Consider the following 14,737-nt stretch of genomic DNA (forward strand, 5'->3'; position numbering starts at 1 on the left):
TATCGCCCGATCAGACTTCTGAACCACGCGATGAAGATTTTCAAACGTATTCTCGACACAAGGATTCGCCAGATAGCCTAACTTACAACGAAACAAGCTGGATTCGTGAAAAATTGTGGCACACCAGATGCAATCCACGCTGCACGGCTGTTAGTTGAGAAACACCATGAAAAATAATAAGCCCCTTCATCTTGCTTTTCTGGATCTTGAGAAGCCCTCTGATTGGGTGCCACATGACCTAATCTGGTTAGCGCTACGAGAACATAGCATTCCAGAGCACCTTGTTAAGTGGGTACAGATGTTCTACGTAGAACCAAGGAGTTATGTTCAAGCTGTCGCAGGAGCGTCCGATGATTTCCGCATCACTGTAGGAGTACATCAAGGCTCTGCCTTATCACCACTGCTGTTCATTCTTGTGATGGACACTGTTACATCAAACCTGCACAAGCCAATACCATGGACACTTCTCTATGCTGATGATGTCATGTTGGCTGCTGAGAATAAGTCTGATCTCCAGCGCCAAACAGAAGAGTGGAACAACCGACTAGCGCAATACGGCCTGCGCCTCAACAAAAAGAAGACAGAGTACATGACATTAGATCCTCGAGAAGATGGAACCATCCACGTTGATGGTGAAGATCTACCACGAGTAGAGAAATTTAAATATCTTGGCTCCACACTCTCTGACGATGGCAGACTTACTGATGAAGTCAACACAATGATACACGCAGTCTGGCTGAAGTGGGGAATGACAACGGGCGTCACCTGCGACCATCGGATGAAGGACCATCTGAAATCTAAGATCTACCGGACTGTTATCCATCCCGTCGCTCTCTACGGCACTGAGTAATGGCCTGCTACGAAGGAGGTAGAAAGTCGAGTAAGTGTCATGGAGACAAAGATGCTTAGGTGGACAGCTGGCATCACTAGACTGGATCATATTTCAAACGACAATATTAGGAAATGCTTTGGCATTGCACCGATCCAGAAGAAAATGCAGGAAAACTGTCTGCGCTGGTTTGGACACGTGTTGCGTGCAGACGACAATACACTGGCAAAGTCAGCGTATACGTTGGAAGTCGGTGGAAAGAGGCCCAAGGGACTACCAAGACAGCAATGGATCGATACAGTGCACAACGACCTGAAAGCTGTAAGACTACATCCTGACATGGTCCATGACCGAATTAAATGGGGACAATGAACCCACACAGCGGACCCTGCCACCACGCGGGACAAACGCTAAAGGACAAGAAGAAGCCTCAGAGGCTGTACACGTACAGTATATTAATAGCTGGGAGGCTCAGAGGCTGTATGCATACAGTATATTAATAGCTGGGAGGCTCAGAGGCTGTACGCATACAGTATATTAATAGCTGGGAGGCTCAGAGACTGTACGCATTCAGTATATTAATAGCTGGGAGGCTCAGAGACTGTACGCATACAGTATATTAACAGCTGGGAGGCTCAGAGACTGTACGCATACAGTATATTAATAGCTGGGAGGCTCAGAGACTGTACGCATTCAGTATATTAATAGCTGGGAGGCTCAGAGGCTGTACGCATACAGTATATTAATAGCTGGGAGGCTCAAAGGCCGTACGCATACAGTATATTAACAGCTGGGAGGCTCAGAGACTGTACGCATACAGTATATTAATAGCTGGGAGGCTCAGAGACTGTACGCATACAGTATATTAATAGCTGGGAGGCTCAGAGGCTGTACGCATACAGTATATTAACAGCTGGGAGGCTCAGAGACTGTACGCATACAGTATATTAATAGCTGGGAGGCTCAGAGACTGTACGCATACAGTATATTAATAGCTGGGAGGCTCAGAGGCTGTACGCATACAGTATATTAATAGCTGGGAGGCTCAGAGACTGTACGCATACAGTATATTAATAGCTGGGAGGCTCAGAGGCTGTACGCATACAGTATATTAATAGCTGGGAGGCTCAAAGGCCGTACGCATACAGTATATTAACAGCTGGGAGGCTCAGAGACTGTACGCATACAGTATATTAACAGCTGGGAGGCTCAGAGACTGTACGCATACAGTATATTAACAGCTGGGAGGCTCAGAGACTGTACGCATACAGTATATTAATAGCTGGGAGGCTCAGAGACTGTACGCATACAGTATATTAATATCATTGATTATGAAAATCTTTGATGACTATATTTAAGGGGAAGAACTGAGGAAACTGCTCTATTTCTGTTCACTTAAGATGTTATTTCTTTATTGTTTGATTGATAGCCCACATACGATTTAAAACTAGAGCAACAATATTTTATGACCCAGAGAGTTCCCTGTACTGTCCGGTATGATGCGTTCCAAATCGCAATGAACATGCTGATCTCCTTCCATGTAGTATTGATAGAAATGGTGCAACAATTTAGCTACACCTGATTTAATTTACAAACATAAATACCATAAACTATGCCGCAGAAACTCTAGTCATTTTTCTGTTTAATTTTAAAACATAAATACTTGATGCATGGAATTACTTCATTATTAAAGTGACAACAATCATCTTCACATTCCGATGCCTTCACTCTGAACTACTTCAGTGAAACCTGTGTATCTCGAACAACAACTTACCTGCAATCTGTAATTGGGATCAGCAGTTGCTGCATGCGCAGCTAAGAAAGGGTCATAGTAGACGCTGCGAAAAACAAACCAACAATGCAATTAGTATTCCATCAAACACATAAAGCACAACTGATATTCTGGCAGAGTTATCAAAAGTGTGCCGAAACGATATTAAACTCATTTCCAAACTAATGATAAGTGAAAATGCAATGGCAATCCACTTCTCACTTTCATAATAATAATGACGCAGTTTTGAACCCCCTCGTCGGCAAGCCTCCCCAGTCCTATCCCATCATCACCACAAGACAAGTGTGTGAACACATATGGATGACTCGCATCAACCAAGAATACCTTCATCAATGGAACCCAAGAAATCAAAGTGCACTGGTAAGAAGATATATAAAAGGATCTGATAGAACTTTCTACTGACACACCGGCAACTACATGGACTCGCATAAATAATGATAATAATAATAATAATAATAATTTATTTATTATTTATTAACTGAATTTACGCCCACATTGGAGCACTTAAATCAGACTACAACAAATTTGTCTTCCTTTCTTCTCCCAAAAAGTCTTGAGTCGGGTTGACCTGGCTGCCCTCTCCGCATCCGTTATAACATATTGTTTCCTCTGTACAGTGGTCAGAGGAAGCCTGATGCATTTATTCTTCAAAATACTTTTCTCGCCTCTGTTTTCTATGGTTTGCATGGTAATATTCAACTCCTCCAAATCACTTTGGACTTCTTTAAACCAATTGTTTTTTGATTTATTATTCCAAAAGTAATTAAATAATTGTTTTAAAACTCTGTTATCACTTTGTCGAAATATATGACAAAAAAAAAAGAGGCAATTCTTCTTTTTCTCATCGTGTCTGTGATGGACTCACTTTCCCGATAGATAACCTCATTCGGCAACAATCTCCACTGTCCATCCACCTGATGTTTCTTGTTTATGATCGTCCTGAGTATCCTTCGATCAACTCGTTGTAAGCGTTCTGTTGTTGATCTAGTATTGAGTTTAAATAATGTTTCACAAGCATAAGTTGCTTCTGGTTTAATAACAGACTTATAATGCCAAAATTTAGCATTAATCGAAAGACATTTCTTTTTGTATGTAGGCCAAGTTATCCGTTGTGCCTGCTTCAGTTTATATATTCTGCTCTCTATTGATGGTTTTTCATTGCAATTCCAAGTGAGATTTTCACCCAAATATTTAAATGTACTTACAATTTCAATTTATTTATTATTATTTAATAATAGCTCTGAATTTAAAGTTCTGAAAGTAGGCATTATTTTTGTTTTATCATACGAAATTTGCAATCCAACTTTTTTCGCTACATTTGCAAGTTCTTCCAATTGAACTTTAGCCTCTTCGAAATCATTTGCCAGTATCGCAAGATCATCCGCGAATGCCAAGCAATTTAGTTTGATATTTTTTCCAATTTTGACTTTTGGAGGACATACCTTAGTCCACTCTCGCATGACCTTTTCCAATACACAACTGAACAATAATGGCGAAAGTCCATCTCCCTGGCGGAGGCCTGTTGTAATTGCAAATGATTTAGATAGCTCATTTCTGAATCTAACTTTAGATTGAGTATTCTTAAGAGTCATACCAATCAGGTATGGAATGTAGACCAAATTCCTGAAGGACATTCAACAGTGATTCACGATGTATACTATCATACGCTTTTTGAAAATCAACAAACGTAATAACTAAATTTTTGTTTCTAGATCTATGATGTTTCATAATCCATTTTAAACTGATGATTTGGTCAGGGCAGCTTCTTCCTGGACGAAATCCACCTTGATATTCCCCTAGTTCACAGTCAAGATGTCCCTGTATTCTGTTATAGATAATCTTAGATAAAATCTTATATGTAATATCCAATAATGATACTCCCTGATAATTATTTGGATCAGATCTATCGCCCTTTTTATGCAATGGTTGAATTATTGCCATATTCCACTCTTCAGGCATTGTAGCAGTATTCCAAATATCTATAAGATGTTTATGTAGATTATGAACAGTTTGGTCATTAGCATTCTTCCACACCTCTGCGACGATTTGGTTCTCTCCGGGTGCTTTACAATTTTTAAGGGAATCAATTGCTGCTCGTACTTCTAACGGGCGGTGTAACCTTTTCTAAAGGTATCTTATTTTTTGGATGTGTGTCATATTGCAGATATTCTGAAGGTTCCTCACTGTTAAGTAAGTTCTCAAAGTATCTAGCTAAAATTTCCGCATTATCTTGATTAGTACGTGCCTGTTTTCCATTAGTATCTCTCATTAGGAGTGTTGGGGGAGTATAATTAGTTTGGTATTGCCGAAATGTTTTATAGTAATCTCTTGTCTTAAGTTGAGTAAATGCTTCGTCAATAGAGTGCAATATCTCCATGTGATAATTTCTCTCAACCCGTCGGATGATTTTAGCCGTATGTCGTCTAGCAGTAACAAGTTCTTCGCGTGACTGTTCTGTTTTCCGTTGTTGATCAATCAACCATGTCTTGTGTCGGTGTTGAATCGCTGCATCGCACTCCTCATTCCACCAAGCATGTTTTTTCCTCTCTTTAACATGAGCGTTTTCATCAGCAATGGCTTTTAGCTTGTTAATTACCGTTCCCAAATCATCACTTAGATAGGTTTTAGATTGTTCATAATATAATTTATTATTAATGAGATAGCTAGGGTCATATGTTTTCTTCCTATTACATTTGGAGAGAATGTGTTTCTTTTTTGGAGTTAATTTTATTTTAATTTTGGACAAATAATGATCTGAATCTATGTCCACTCCACGGAGGACCCTCACATTGTAAATTTCCTTATGATAGTTCTTATCCATAGCTACATGATCAATTTGGAACTCCCCTAATTTAACATTAGGGCACTTCCAAGTCATCAGTTTATGTGGTCGAATAATAATAATAATAATAATAATAATAATAATAATAATAATAATAATAATAATAATAATGAACCAATGGCAAGACACCTGAAACTAAAAAATGCATGAACATAAGAAAGGCGACAGATCCAAAGTGAGAGGATGAGAAAAAGAAGAAGATTAATGGATGTGCTCCTTGGAGGGCCGAATGTCGGCTACCATATGCAGGCATGTCAGTTTCCATGTTCCCTTTCACTCTGTCACTGCCTGGAGGTCTGCAGTTTCATGTAACTAGAATGACATTTGTTAGCACTAACAAACACAGTCAATTCTTTGCACAGAGACCCCACATCGCTAACTTGTATCTTATTCCAATTGAAATGGGTTTCTTTGAAATTCAGCAACATTTCGTAGTATATACACCAACATCTTTTAATCATAAATGAGTGTGTAAAACATGAGTACTTCAAACGGTCTCGAAAGTGTACGATAACAAAGAAACATTGTGGAAAATAGTAAACAGTCATGAATATCCTGTATAAAATAATGGCGATGTAGCAAAGTAGAACATACTCTGGAACAATGGTAGTTAAGAATTACAACAAAATTATTTTTCTAAACACCAAAATTCAATGAAGTGTCCTACAACACATTTCAAAGCTACGTAACGTTCACTAATTGCCAGTAACATTCGATGCAGGACTCAATTAAAATTTGGAAATTTACCAATATATAATTTGTCTTCATTTATGTTCAAGAAAGTATAAATTATTTAGGCAGAACTTGTGAACAATTACAAACACACTTAAAACAACAAAATTCTACAGTAACAATGACATTTGTTAAGTGCTTCAGATATGAATAGTGCTCTGGGTACACACACACATCGCTAAAGCAACATTAGTGTCATCAATACCAGTACAATCACATCACCATAACCTGGTGGCTTTCATTGCCAGACGCTGCCTAAAATTATACGGTAAGAATTGTAGAACTTATCTCCACACATCATCGCTGCTGATGTTACAAAGCTCCTCCCATTCATTATTTCCATTAACAATGGTCAGACCATTTTTGTTGAGTTCATTTTCCTATGTGTGTCCATAAAGGAAAATGAACCTGCTCTTTGAGTGGGTAAATATGTTGTGCAAACATACATTTCTACAGTAAGATTTATTTTCATTTACACATACACATAGCTGGCAGGAGAATAACGGACAGGAAGAGAGCGTTTTCACTGTTGCCTACAGGAAATTTCAAAAAAGGTTTCTGTGTATTACATACTGAACTGTGTTGAAAGGAACCACAGTAGTAATGGTTATTGCAAAAATATTTGGAGGAAATCACATCACACAAACACTTTCTCACCTTACACTGCCCAAGTTCTCTACAAACTATATGTGTAAGAATTGTAGAGCATAACACAAGTATCCTTAAAGTGTTGCCACAATAAAAGTTTTTACATTTGTTAACAGTGTGGCTTGATGCAGGCTTTATGCTCTAGTTTCTAATGGTAAAATAAGGAACGTCTTTGTGCATATGCACCAAATTACTTCGCAAATTAGTTTTAAAATAATGATGGGGCAAACCTGTTATTTCCATGCAAGTAGAGATGTGAACAGAAGCTAATATTAATAAACTTACAACTTTTATATTTTCGTAAATACCAAAAGTTCATCACTGACTACCAAATATGCAAACAAAAACAGCTGTACCATACGGGAAATGTTCACCTAACTTGTGATAATCACCTTTCTGTTCCATGTAGTGAATTTTAATTCAAAGGATACGACAGCTTGGATTTGTAAAACGTGGTCGGCGTTGCAGGTTAAAGCAAGGTGCTTCTTTCCTGGAACAAGTTAGGCTCACACGGAACAGCGACTTTCTCGAGTGACAGCAATGAAAGACCAGGTTACAGCAGGTTAGGACAAACCCAGCATGTCCAACATTGGCTCACTACAAAGTCAAGATGCATGGAACATGCTTTCTTTACTTACCTCGATAGAGAAGCTTCAAACAGAACTAACATCGAGCTTGATCGACTGTCTTACTCTACAATATTTCAGTGTTAAGAGGATGGAAAGAACAATAGTCTATTGCATAAAATGGTGAATTCATTAACAAACAAACTGAGAAAGGTGATGAAGATTGGTTGAGACAGAGGACAGCGATGATCTAGTAAGGAGGAAACAGGGTATGCAATCTGGTACACTGTCACCTTGTCATACCATCTACCTCTCTGCAATGCATTTTGAGGGGGTCTGGAATAAATTTCTGTCCAATAAACATGTTTAATGTTGGGACGAAGTGATACGACACATTGTTATCAGACATTACCATTACCACCCATCTGCTTATTAACAAATAGGCCAATTTTAAATTTCCCTGAAAGCATACGAGTACCAGGTTGCACACCCTTAAAAGGTGTAGGAGTTTAATACGTATCCAACTCGGCTCCATATATCTTAGTAGCAAGGAGATGTTACTCACGGTGTATATCCATGTAGAGCAGTTGCTGCCGCCTGCAAGGGCGTGGGGTGGCGGGCAAAGGCTGCAGCTGCTGCTGCTGCGGCTGGGTACGCAGCCCGCGCACGACCTCGCTGGATTGCTACCCCACGCAATGCTGCCGCTGCTAAGTAATGAGAAAACCAAACCATGCAAAACACAAGCACAGCCGTGGGCTGTTCGGCCGGGAAGCAGGCAAAACGCAGCAGGGTCCTGACTGGGTGGGCAGGCGACAATAGGGGCAGGGGGGATAAACTACAACTAAAAGAATGAGAGTAGACACAACAAAGATTGCTGATCAGTATAAAAACAACAAATCGAATATAACATTTAACAGACTGGTGAGTAGCAAAATAACCTGAAATGACTCTCAGCCTTGAAGACTACGGAACAAGGGCAGAATGTCTCCACTTCATTTCTACAACAGGGGCTACAAAATGGACAAAAATTAAATATGCTTCTGGTGAGAAGTTCATATTACACTGTCCGCCACTGGTAAGAGAGTCACATTGCAGTGAATGCATCTACAGTGTTATGAACTACAATGAGGGATGGGAAGAGTCTTGAGGCCGGTACCCCATAACACCTCTATGTGCGCAAATCACAACACACTGTTGACATTTCTGTAGAATTGTATTACTTGAGCTGTTTCGATTAATCTGTCATAAAACACTTGTAACATTATTTTAGAATTCCTTCCTTTTAGAATACTATGTCGAAACATAAAATGAGAACATACTGCATAGGGAGCTACAAGCCTGAGAGTGGGCCGAGAGTCAAGGAGGGTATCACTACCAACCGTAAGAGTTAAAAGTACTAACCTCTTGCGATGGGCGTCATCAAGCACTTCCGAACCGTTAAATTATATACACTACCACCAGGGCATGCCAAACTCGGGGAGGGGGCGGGAGAGGGAGAATAGTTTGTTACTGCAGGCTAAAATTCATGCCGTTGCTGATTCATGTTAGTTGCTGTTTGCACCGCAAGACATGGCGGGGCTCTTCACGTCTGCTGCTCTTGCATGCAATGTCTTCACACCAACCATTTCCCAGCACTACTAGAGACCAAAACAAATATGTTTTATTAAATAACCACCAATCACCGACCCGACCGAAAAGTGCTCGGCAACGACGTGTGTTCATCAAAACAGTCGTATGGAGCGAGGATTACAACGCAACAGTTCCATTCTCAATCACATCGAAAAGTAGATCAATTATCAATTTCTGACCTATGGTTATGACATCACCTCATACAAAATGAATGGCCATTGGGATTGTGAAAGACAAATAGTAATTTCTTACTCTTGCTAAAAAATCCAAAAGAGTATTTACAAAAGCAGAATAAGAATGGAAATACTACTGAGAAGCACTACTGAGATGTCGTTCGACATTTTTAGGACATTGGTCCATTCAAAAGCTGATAGTCCTTTCCTGTTGGTAACCCAAATGTTGGCTTTAGGAAAGTCAGCATACATTTTACCCTCTTGAAATGTGACTAGTCCAAAATTGGAAAGCCTGGTTCCACAATTCTTTTCTTCCTATTTCCTGTGATAATCTTATTGATACCTTCTAGATGCCTGGATCGTATCTTTTGATTCTTAAAAGAGTCCTTAAGGTTGTCTTGAATTGATGCAATCTTGGCCTGTGTGACTGACAACTGTGCATGGGATTCTTGAAATTTAATTCTGAGGCTATCAAGTTCTTTAGATAGTTGGAAGAATAATTTGTAGGTCTTCCCTCACAGCTTCTATGACCTGTATTTTAGGTTACAGTTTCGTTATATTTTTATGCAATTACATAACACTCATCCAGCACAACTTCTTTGTTAAAATTTACACTAAGATATCTTACATACTCTTCTTTGTCAGTTATAGAAATAATTCTTCTATCACATTGAGATGTAATCCTTAGGGGACTGAAATTACATTTTTTTATGAAAATTACATTAGTTTTTTGTGGATTAATTTTGAGTTAAATGGAAGCTAAGTTATTTTCTGATAAACTAATCAGCATTTGAATACCATGTTCATCTTTTGCTATTAAAGCAATATCATCATTCAAAACAAAGTTTCTCCAAAGTAGGTTTAACTAGAAAGCTATACTCCTGGCAAGCTTATCGGTAAACTCTTTAATAACACCATATGTGTACCAGGGGAAGAGACAAACCCTCTCTGGTAGCAACAACAACAAACGAGTGGATTTTTTTTTGCACAGTACTCGTTCAATCAAGAAGACGGTGATAGGTCTTCAATTATTCAAGTCTACTGGATCATCTCCTTTGTGAACAAGATTTGTTCTTTAGGAACTACACCAAATCAGTGTTGCCTTCAAATATCGTAATACTGTCTAGTCCAGGGACAGCATCAGGTTTCATTTTACTCCACGCCATATTCAGTTTTCTTTCTTGGCAAAGTTTGTAGTACTTCACAGCCAGATGTTGAGGCTGTGGAAGCTCTCAAGTTAAGGAAACAAAAATAGATACCAAGTCACTTGTAACTTGCTCTAACTCAATAGTTCTTATCCCCGCTTTACTTGCCACATTATCACCTCCTTCATCACGACTGTTAGCATGCACATTATTTTTACTTCTAACATAGCCTTGCTTATATGGATATTTAAGACTTGCACGATTTGCCACATAATCTACATTGTTGTAGCTGTTCTTTACTATTTGCCATAGATTATCACTATTCAAAGATTCGCCAGTATTAATCAATGATTAAACATCGTCCCAGTTCACAGTTGTAGTTATTAACACAAGATAAATAAGGTAACACAAGACAATAAAAAGATAATAATGATAATAAATTAAAAATATGTGAGGCAGGCATACAAAAAAGGCACCATTTCCTAGTTCGTGCAAACATCACCTAACTGTTGTTAACTGGCTCTTTAGGAAGTATCAATATGAAATTGCACAATCAATGACTGACAACAAACATATTTGTTTTGGTCATGACATCCACTCATCCAGTGGTTCATTCAAAGTTTCACGAGAAACCCGCTTAAACACAAGAAAGAAATGAATCATCCTGGCTAAGGTACACTGCAGCACAGATGACTCATTACCGCGCCTCTATTGACAATACTTACCGAGCGGTGAGTAGCGGTAATCAACCACCAAGTATTGCAATGATACACAAAGAGATCTCCACAAGTTATGACATGTGTTAAAAAATGACCAATGTGAAGGCCAGCGAGCAGCAGACGGTGAACGGTCCTCGCCCAGTGCTAGGACAGATGTTCCTACACTACCAGCACAGCACAACACAGCCCAGCCACAACTGTGTACCTCCGACGCGCCGTACGGGGCGTCAACACCAGGGGCGCCGCAGTGGAGGTGGATGGGGTCGTGAGGGGAGCAGCCGTACCCCCGAGCCAGGGCCAGGGCACTGCTGGCAGCCTGTAGCCTAGCCGACACAAGGGAATGCTGTAGTTCAACATTTCAACAAATAAACATGTAGCACAAGGAGTTTGCGCCACTGACCACCAACATTACAAACGAGAACTCGACCAGAGAGTAAAGCTCAGCAAACTGCCCAACCTATGTTTTAACCTAGGGCAAAATTTAAAAAAACATTCACTTTAATTTTGCAAAAACTGTGTTTAACAGAAGCAGTATTTTTACATTTTCATGAAAACATTTCAAATAAATGTATATTATTCATAATAACAATAATGGTGCATGTCCGAGGATGCAACACCAACAGTTCAATGTGATATTTTGACTCATCTCTTGAAGCACAATCAATTTATTCTTGGCTGCAACTCTGATAGACAAACACAAAGTTTTTCTTTGATGAAGGGAAACTGGCTTTAATATTCATCAAAAAAGCTTTCTGCAAGATTGTCAGAAACTCTTTTCACCAATAGCAGCAAGTCCGCATGTCCAATCATCTTGGTTTTTGTATTAACGTTGAACTAAATAAAAGTTTTTGTATATTAGGCAAAGTTCCATGCGTAGTGTCTACTACATCTCTTTTCGTGAAAGCCCTAACAGAACCCAATTGGGTCTCAACGGCTAGAGATGGTTTAGTGACAAATTCATCCAATTATATTGTTTTAATGAACATCATTTTTGATACTCCTGGGTTTCCCATCCCTACATAAGTGTACTTCTCACTTTTCTATTATACGGCAAATCAAATAACGACATAGAACACTTAGCTTTACTCACTCGAATTCTCACTTGGAATGTTGTTCATTTAAAAGAGAGAAACGTAATCTGCCACATGAAAAAGATTGCCAAGAATAAAACACAATTATTTCACTTAGAGTAAGGTTACAACTAATCACTCAGAGTAATTTCAAACAAGATGCACTGCTGAAATTTCAACTACATCAAAATGATTGAAGTTCAGTCGCATGCTCGCCTGGAAACCATACTGGTTATAATTCACTGAACTTAAGTCTCCATGCCTTCATGCTCTCAGACTAGACTAGACTAACTGGTCAACCTTAATACCCTCTTTGCACAAACATAGCTCACTGTATAAAATGTCCAGCAGCTCCCCAAGTTTGAGCCCTAAGTAAATACAACCACACAGTATCTTTCTAGAACTGCTTGTTTCACAGTCAAATCTATGACATACATGCTTCCTCTTACAAAAAAATTATCTAAAATTTTTCTCATGAGCTCGGAGTGTGTGACATTCGAAAAAGCACACAAAAATAGATCACTGTGAAATCTGTATTAAGTGATTCATTGACACAAAATTCTTCCCAAAAATAAATAAATAAATAAATAAATAAATAAATAAACTCCTCTCAAATGGTAAAATACAAATTATTACACTTATGGAAAGAGTCACTAGGTCCCAAAAGGACTGAACTGTGAACATTATAGAAGTGTTCAAGCTCCTTCAACAGTGGAATTACCAGCATTTTGCCCCAGTGTGAGAGGTGCGCTGTCGCTGACTGTGCTTCAACAATACCACACTTGAAAAAGCTTGAATACTTTAATTATTCTTATTTTAAGTAATCTTTTGCATATAAATTTTTTTTTATACATGCACTCATTCTAAAAATGATTAAAGCAATATTTCTACAACACTACAAACATGCGTGTAGAGCTACCCACGGCTGTCGAGGATCATATAACTTGAGACTGAAAATGCAGGGTTCTTTCAATCAAAAAGGTTTTAAAGCACCTGCACAATGGGGATCGAGAAAAAGCTCATTCCAGTGCTTCAAATGAATGAGCATCCTTTAAGAAATAACTGCTAAAACACCTAAACTATGGAGGCATTACTCCTCGCGATATCTGGCTTTACAGTACGATATCACTGACACAATTCTGTGAAGAACGGCACAATCTAGCACATCGTACCAGCCGGAGGAGTTACATAACATGTCACACACCTCTGTGCTGTAGAAGTAACTTTTCAGTGGAGTTATCTCAGGAAACTCTCATATTACATAAAACTATCGTGTTTGTGAGGAGATTTCAAGCTTCGGAGCAGTAGCTGTACATTTTCTGTTCTTCTTCACACTGCATTTGGAGTGTGCCTCTAGCTCACTTTCATCTTTACTATCCAACCTCCACTGATCAACTCTAGTTCTATTCTTTCTTTTGCCAAACCTTCATTTTGATATCGCACAGGTGCCATGCTACAGGATGTGATCAATGTTTAAAGGGTTCACCTTTCAAACAGGCCATGGGTAGCTTTCAAAATGAACTAAAGACTACTACAAACAGACAGAAGCAAGCAGCTAGCTTTGTGATGGGCTCTGGGCCATGGACCTACCCTCCGGCCACTGCACGCACACTGGAACAACACAAGAACACAAGCACACCCTTAGCATGATGCCACCAGCCTACACTAGAGGGAGTGTGAGTCAAGTTCTTAAAACAAGGCACAGCTGTTTGAATCAAAATAGCAGAAATAAGACAACAAAAGAACTCCAACACAATTCGTATTCAGATGCATTGCGAACATAAAGATAGTTTGCAGAAAGAAAATTTCAGATCCAATGCAGAACGGCATACAAACAAACATCGAGAAGTGAACAGCCATAACCCACTAAAAGCTAAGATTGTGAATTTGTTCAATAATTATCTGTCATTTGCACAAATCTCGTTTACTCATGTACTCCACTGATAATTTACACAGAGAGGAATGTTGGAGAACCTTTAGTTGTTTCTTTACATAATTCTGATTCAAATAATATAAAATGCTGAAACTAAAAAGCAGAATTATAATTCAACTTGTGCCATATTAACCTGTACTCCTTGTTAGAACTACAAAACCAAACCTTGAGAGAGAGCACCAGGTACCTCAGGTTAAATGGGACTGAAACCATCAGATGACCAACGTAATATGAGCCATTTACGCGTTTATATCAGAAAATATTTCTGCCTCAGTTTTCAACCTTTTGAACAACTCATGCTGTAGAAACTACTCAGTCATATATGTCTATTCCAAGAGTAATTTACTCCATTACCACAGACCAGACAACCAGGGACTTGAATATGGTCATAAAAGAAGAAAGTAATGGACAGGAGTGATGAATAAAGACCACACGTGATGCTTTGAGCAGGGTTCAAAGAAACTATCTCAAAACATTCTCACTTGGCCTGCCATACAGTGCAACGCCAATTATCCGACCAGCTCCAGTTCCAATAACTGAACCTAGAAGCCACAGAATATCAGAGATGTTGGATTTTTCCTCATTATGTATATTAAACACAAAAAAACCAAAGAAATGGTCGTAAGTAAACCTGTTAACTTGAAACAAATCCAGCCCTT

At 39.0% G+C, this 14,737-nt stretch overlaps 1 protein-coding gene across 15 annotated transcripts in view; it reads right to left on the reverse strand.

The window, feature by feature from the left end:
* Positions 1 to 14,737, reverse strand: part of Rbfox1 (RNA-binding Fox protein 1) — a 526,123-nt gene that overhangs the window by 45,312 nt on the left and 466,074 nt on the right. For 7 of the 15 annotated variants that reach the window (XM_067157332.2, XM_067157330.2, XM_067157325.2 and 4 more), the window contains 3 exons: positions 13,736 to 13,756; positions 7,975 to 8,116; positions 2,604 to 2,667 (listed from right to left, as the gene is read on the reverse strand). In XM_067157332.2, the coding sequence (XP_067013433.1) occupies positions 2,604 to 2,667; positions 7,975 to 8,116; positions 13,736 to 13,756 (227 nt within the window). Of the gene's footprint in view, positions 1 to 2,603; positions 2,668 to 7,974; positions 8,117 to 11,280; positions 11,399 to 13,735; positions 13,757 to 14,737 lie in introns of all 15 variants that reach the window. The other 8 variants (XM_067157336.2, XM_067157333.2, XM_067157328.2 and 5 more) reach the window with 3 other exon arrangements.

Source organism: Anabrus simplex, chromosome 13, assembly GCF_040414725.1.
Source record: "Anabrus simplex isolate iqAnaSimp1 chromosome 13, ASM4041472v1, whole genome shotgun sequence".
NCBI classification, from domain to species: domain Eukaryota; kingdom Metazoa; phylum Arthropoda; class Insecta; order Orthoptera; family Tettigoniidae; genus Anabrus; species Anabrus simplex.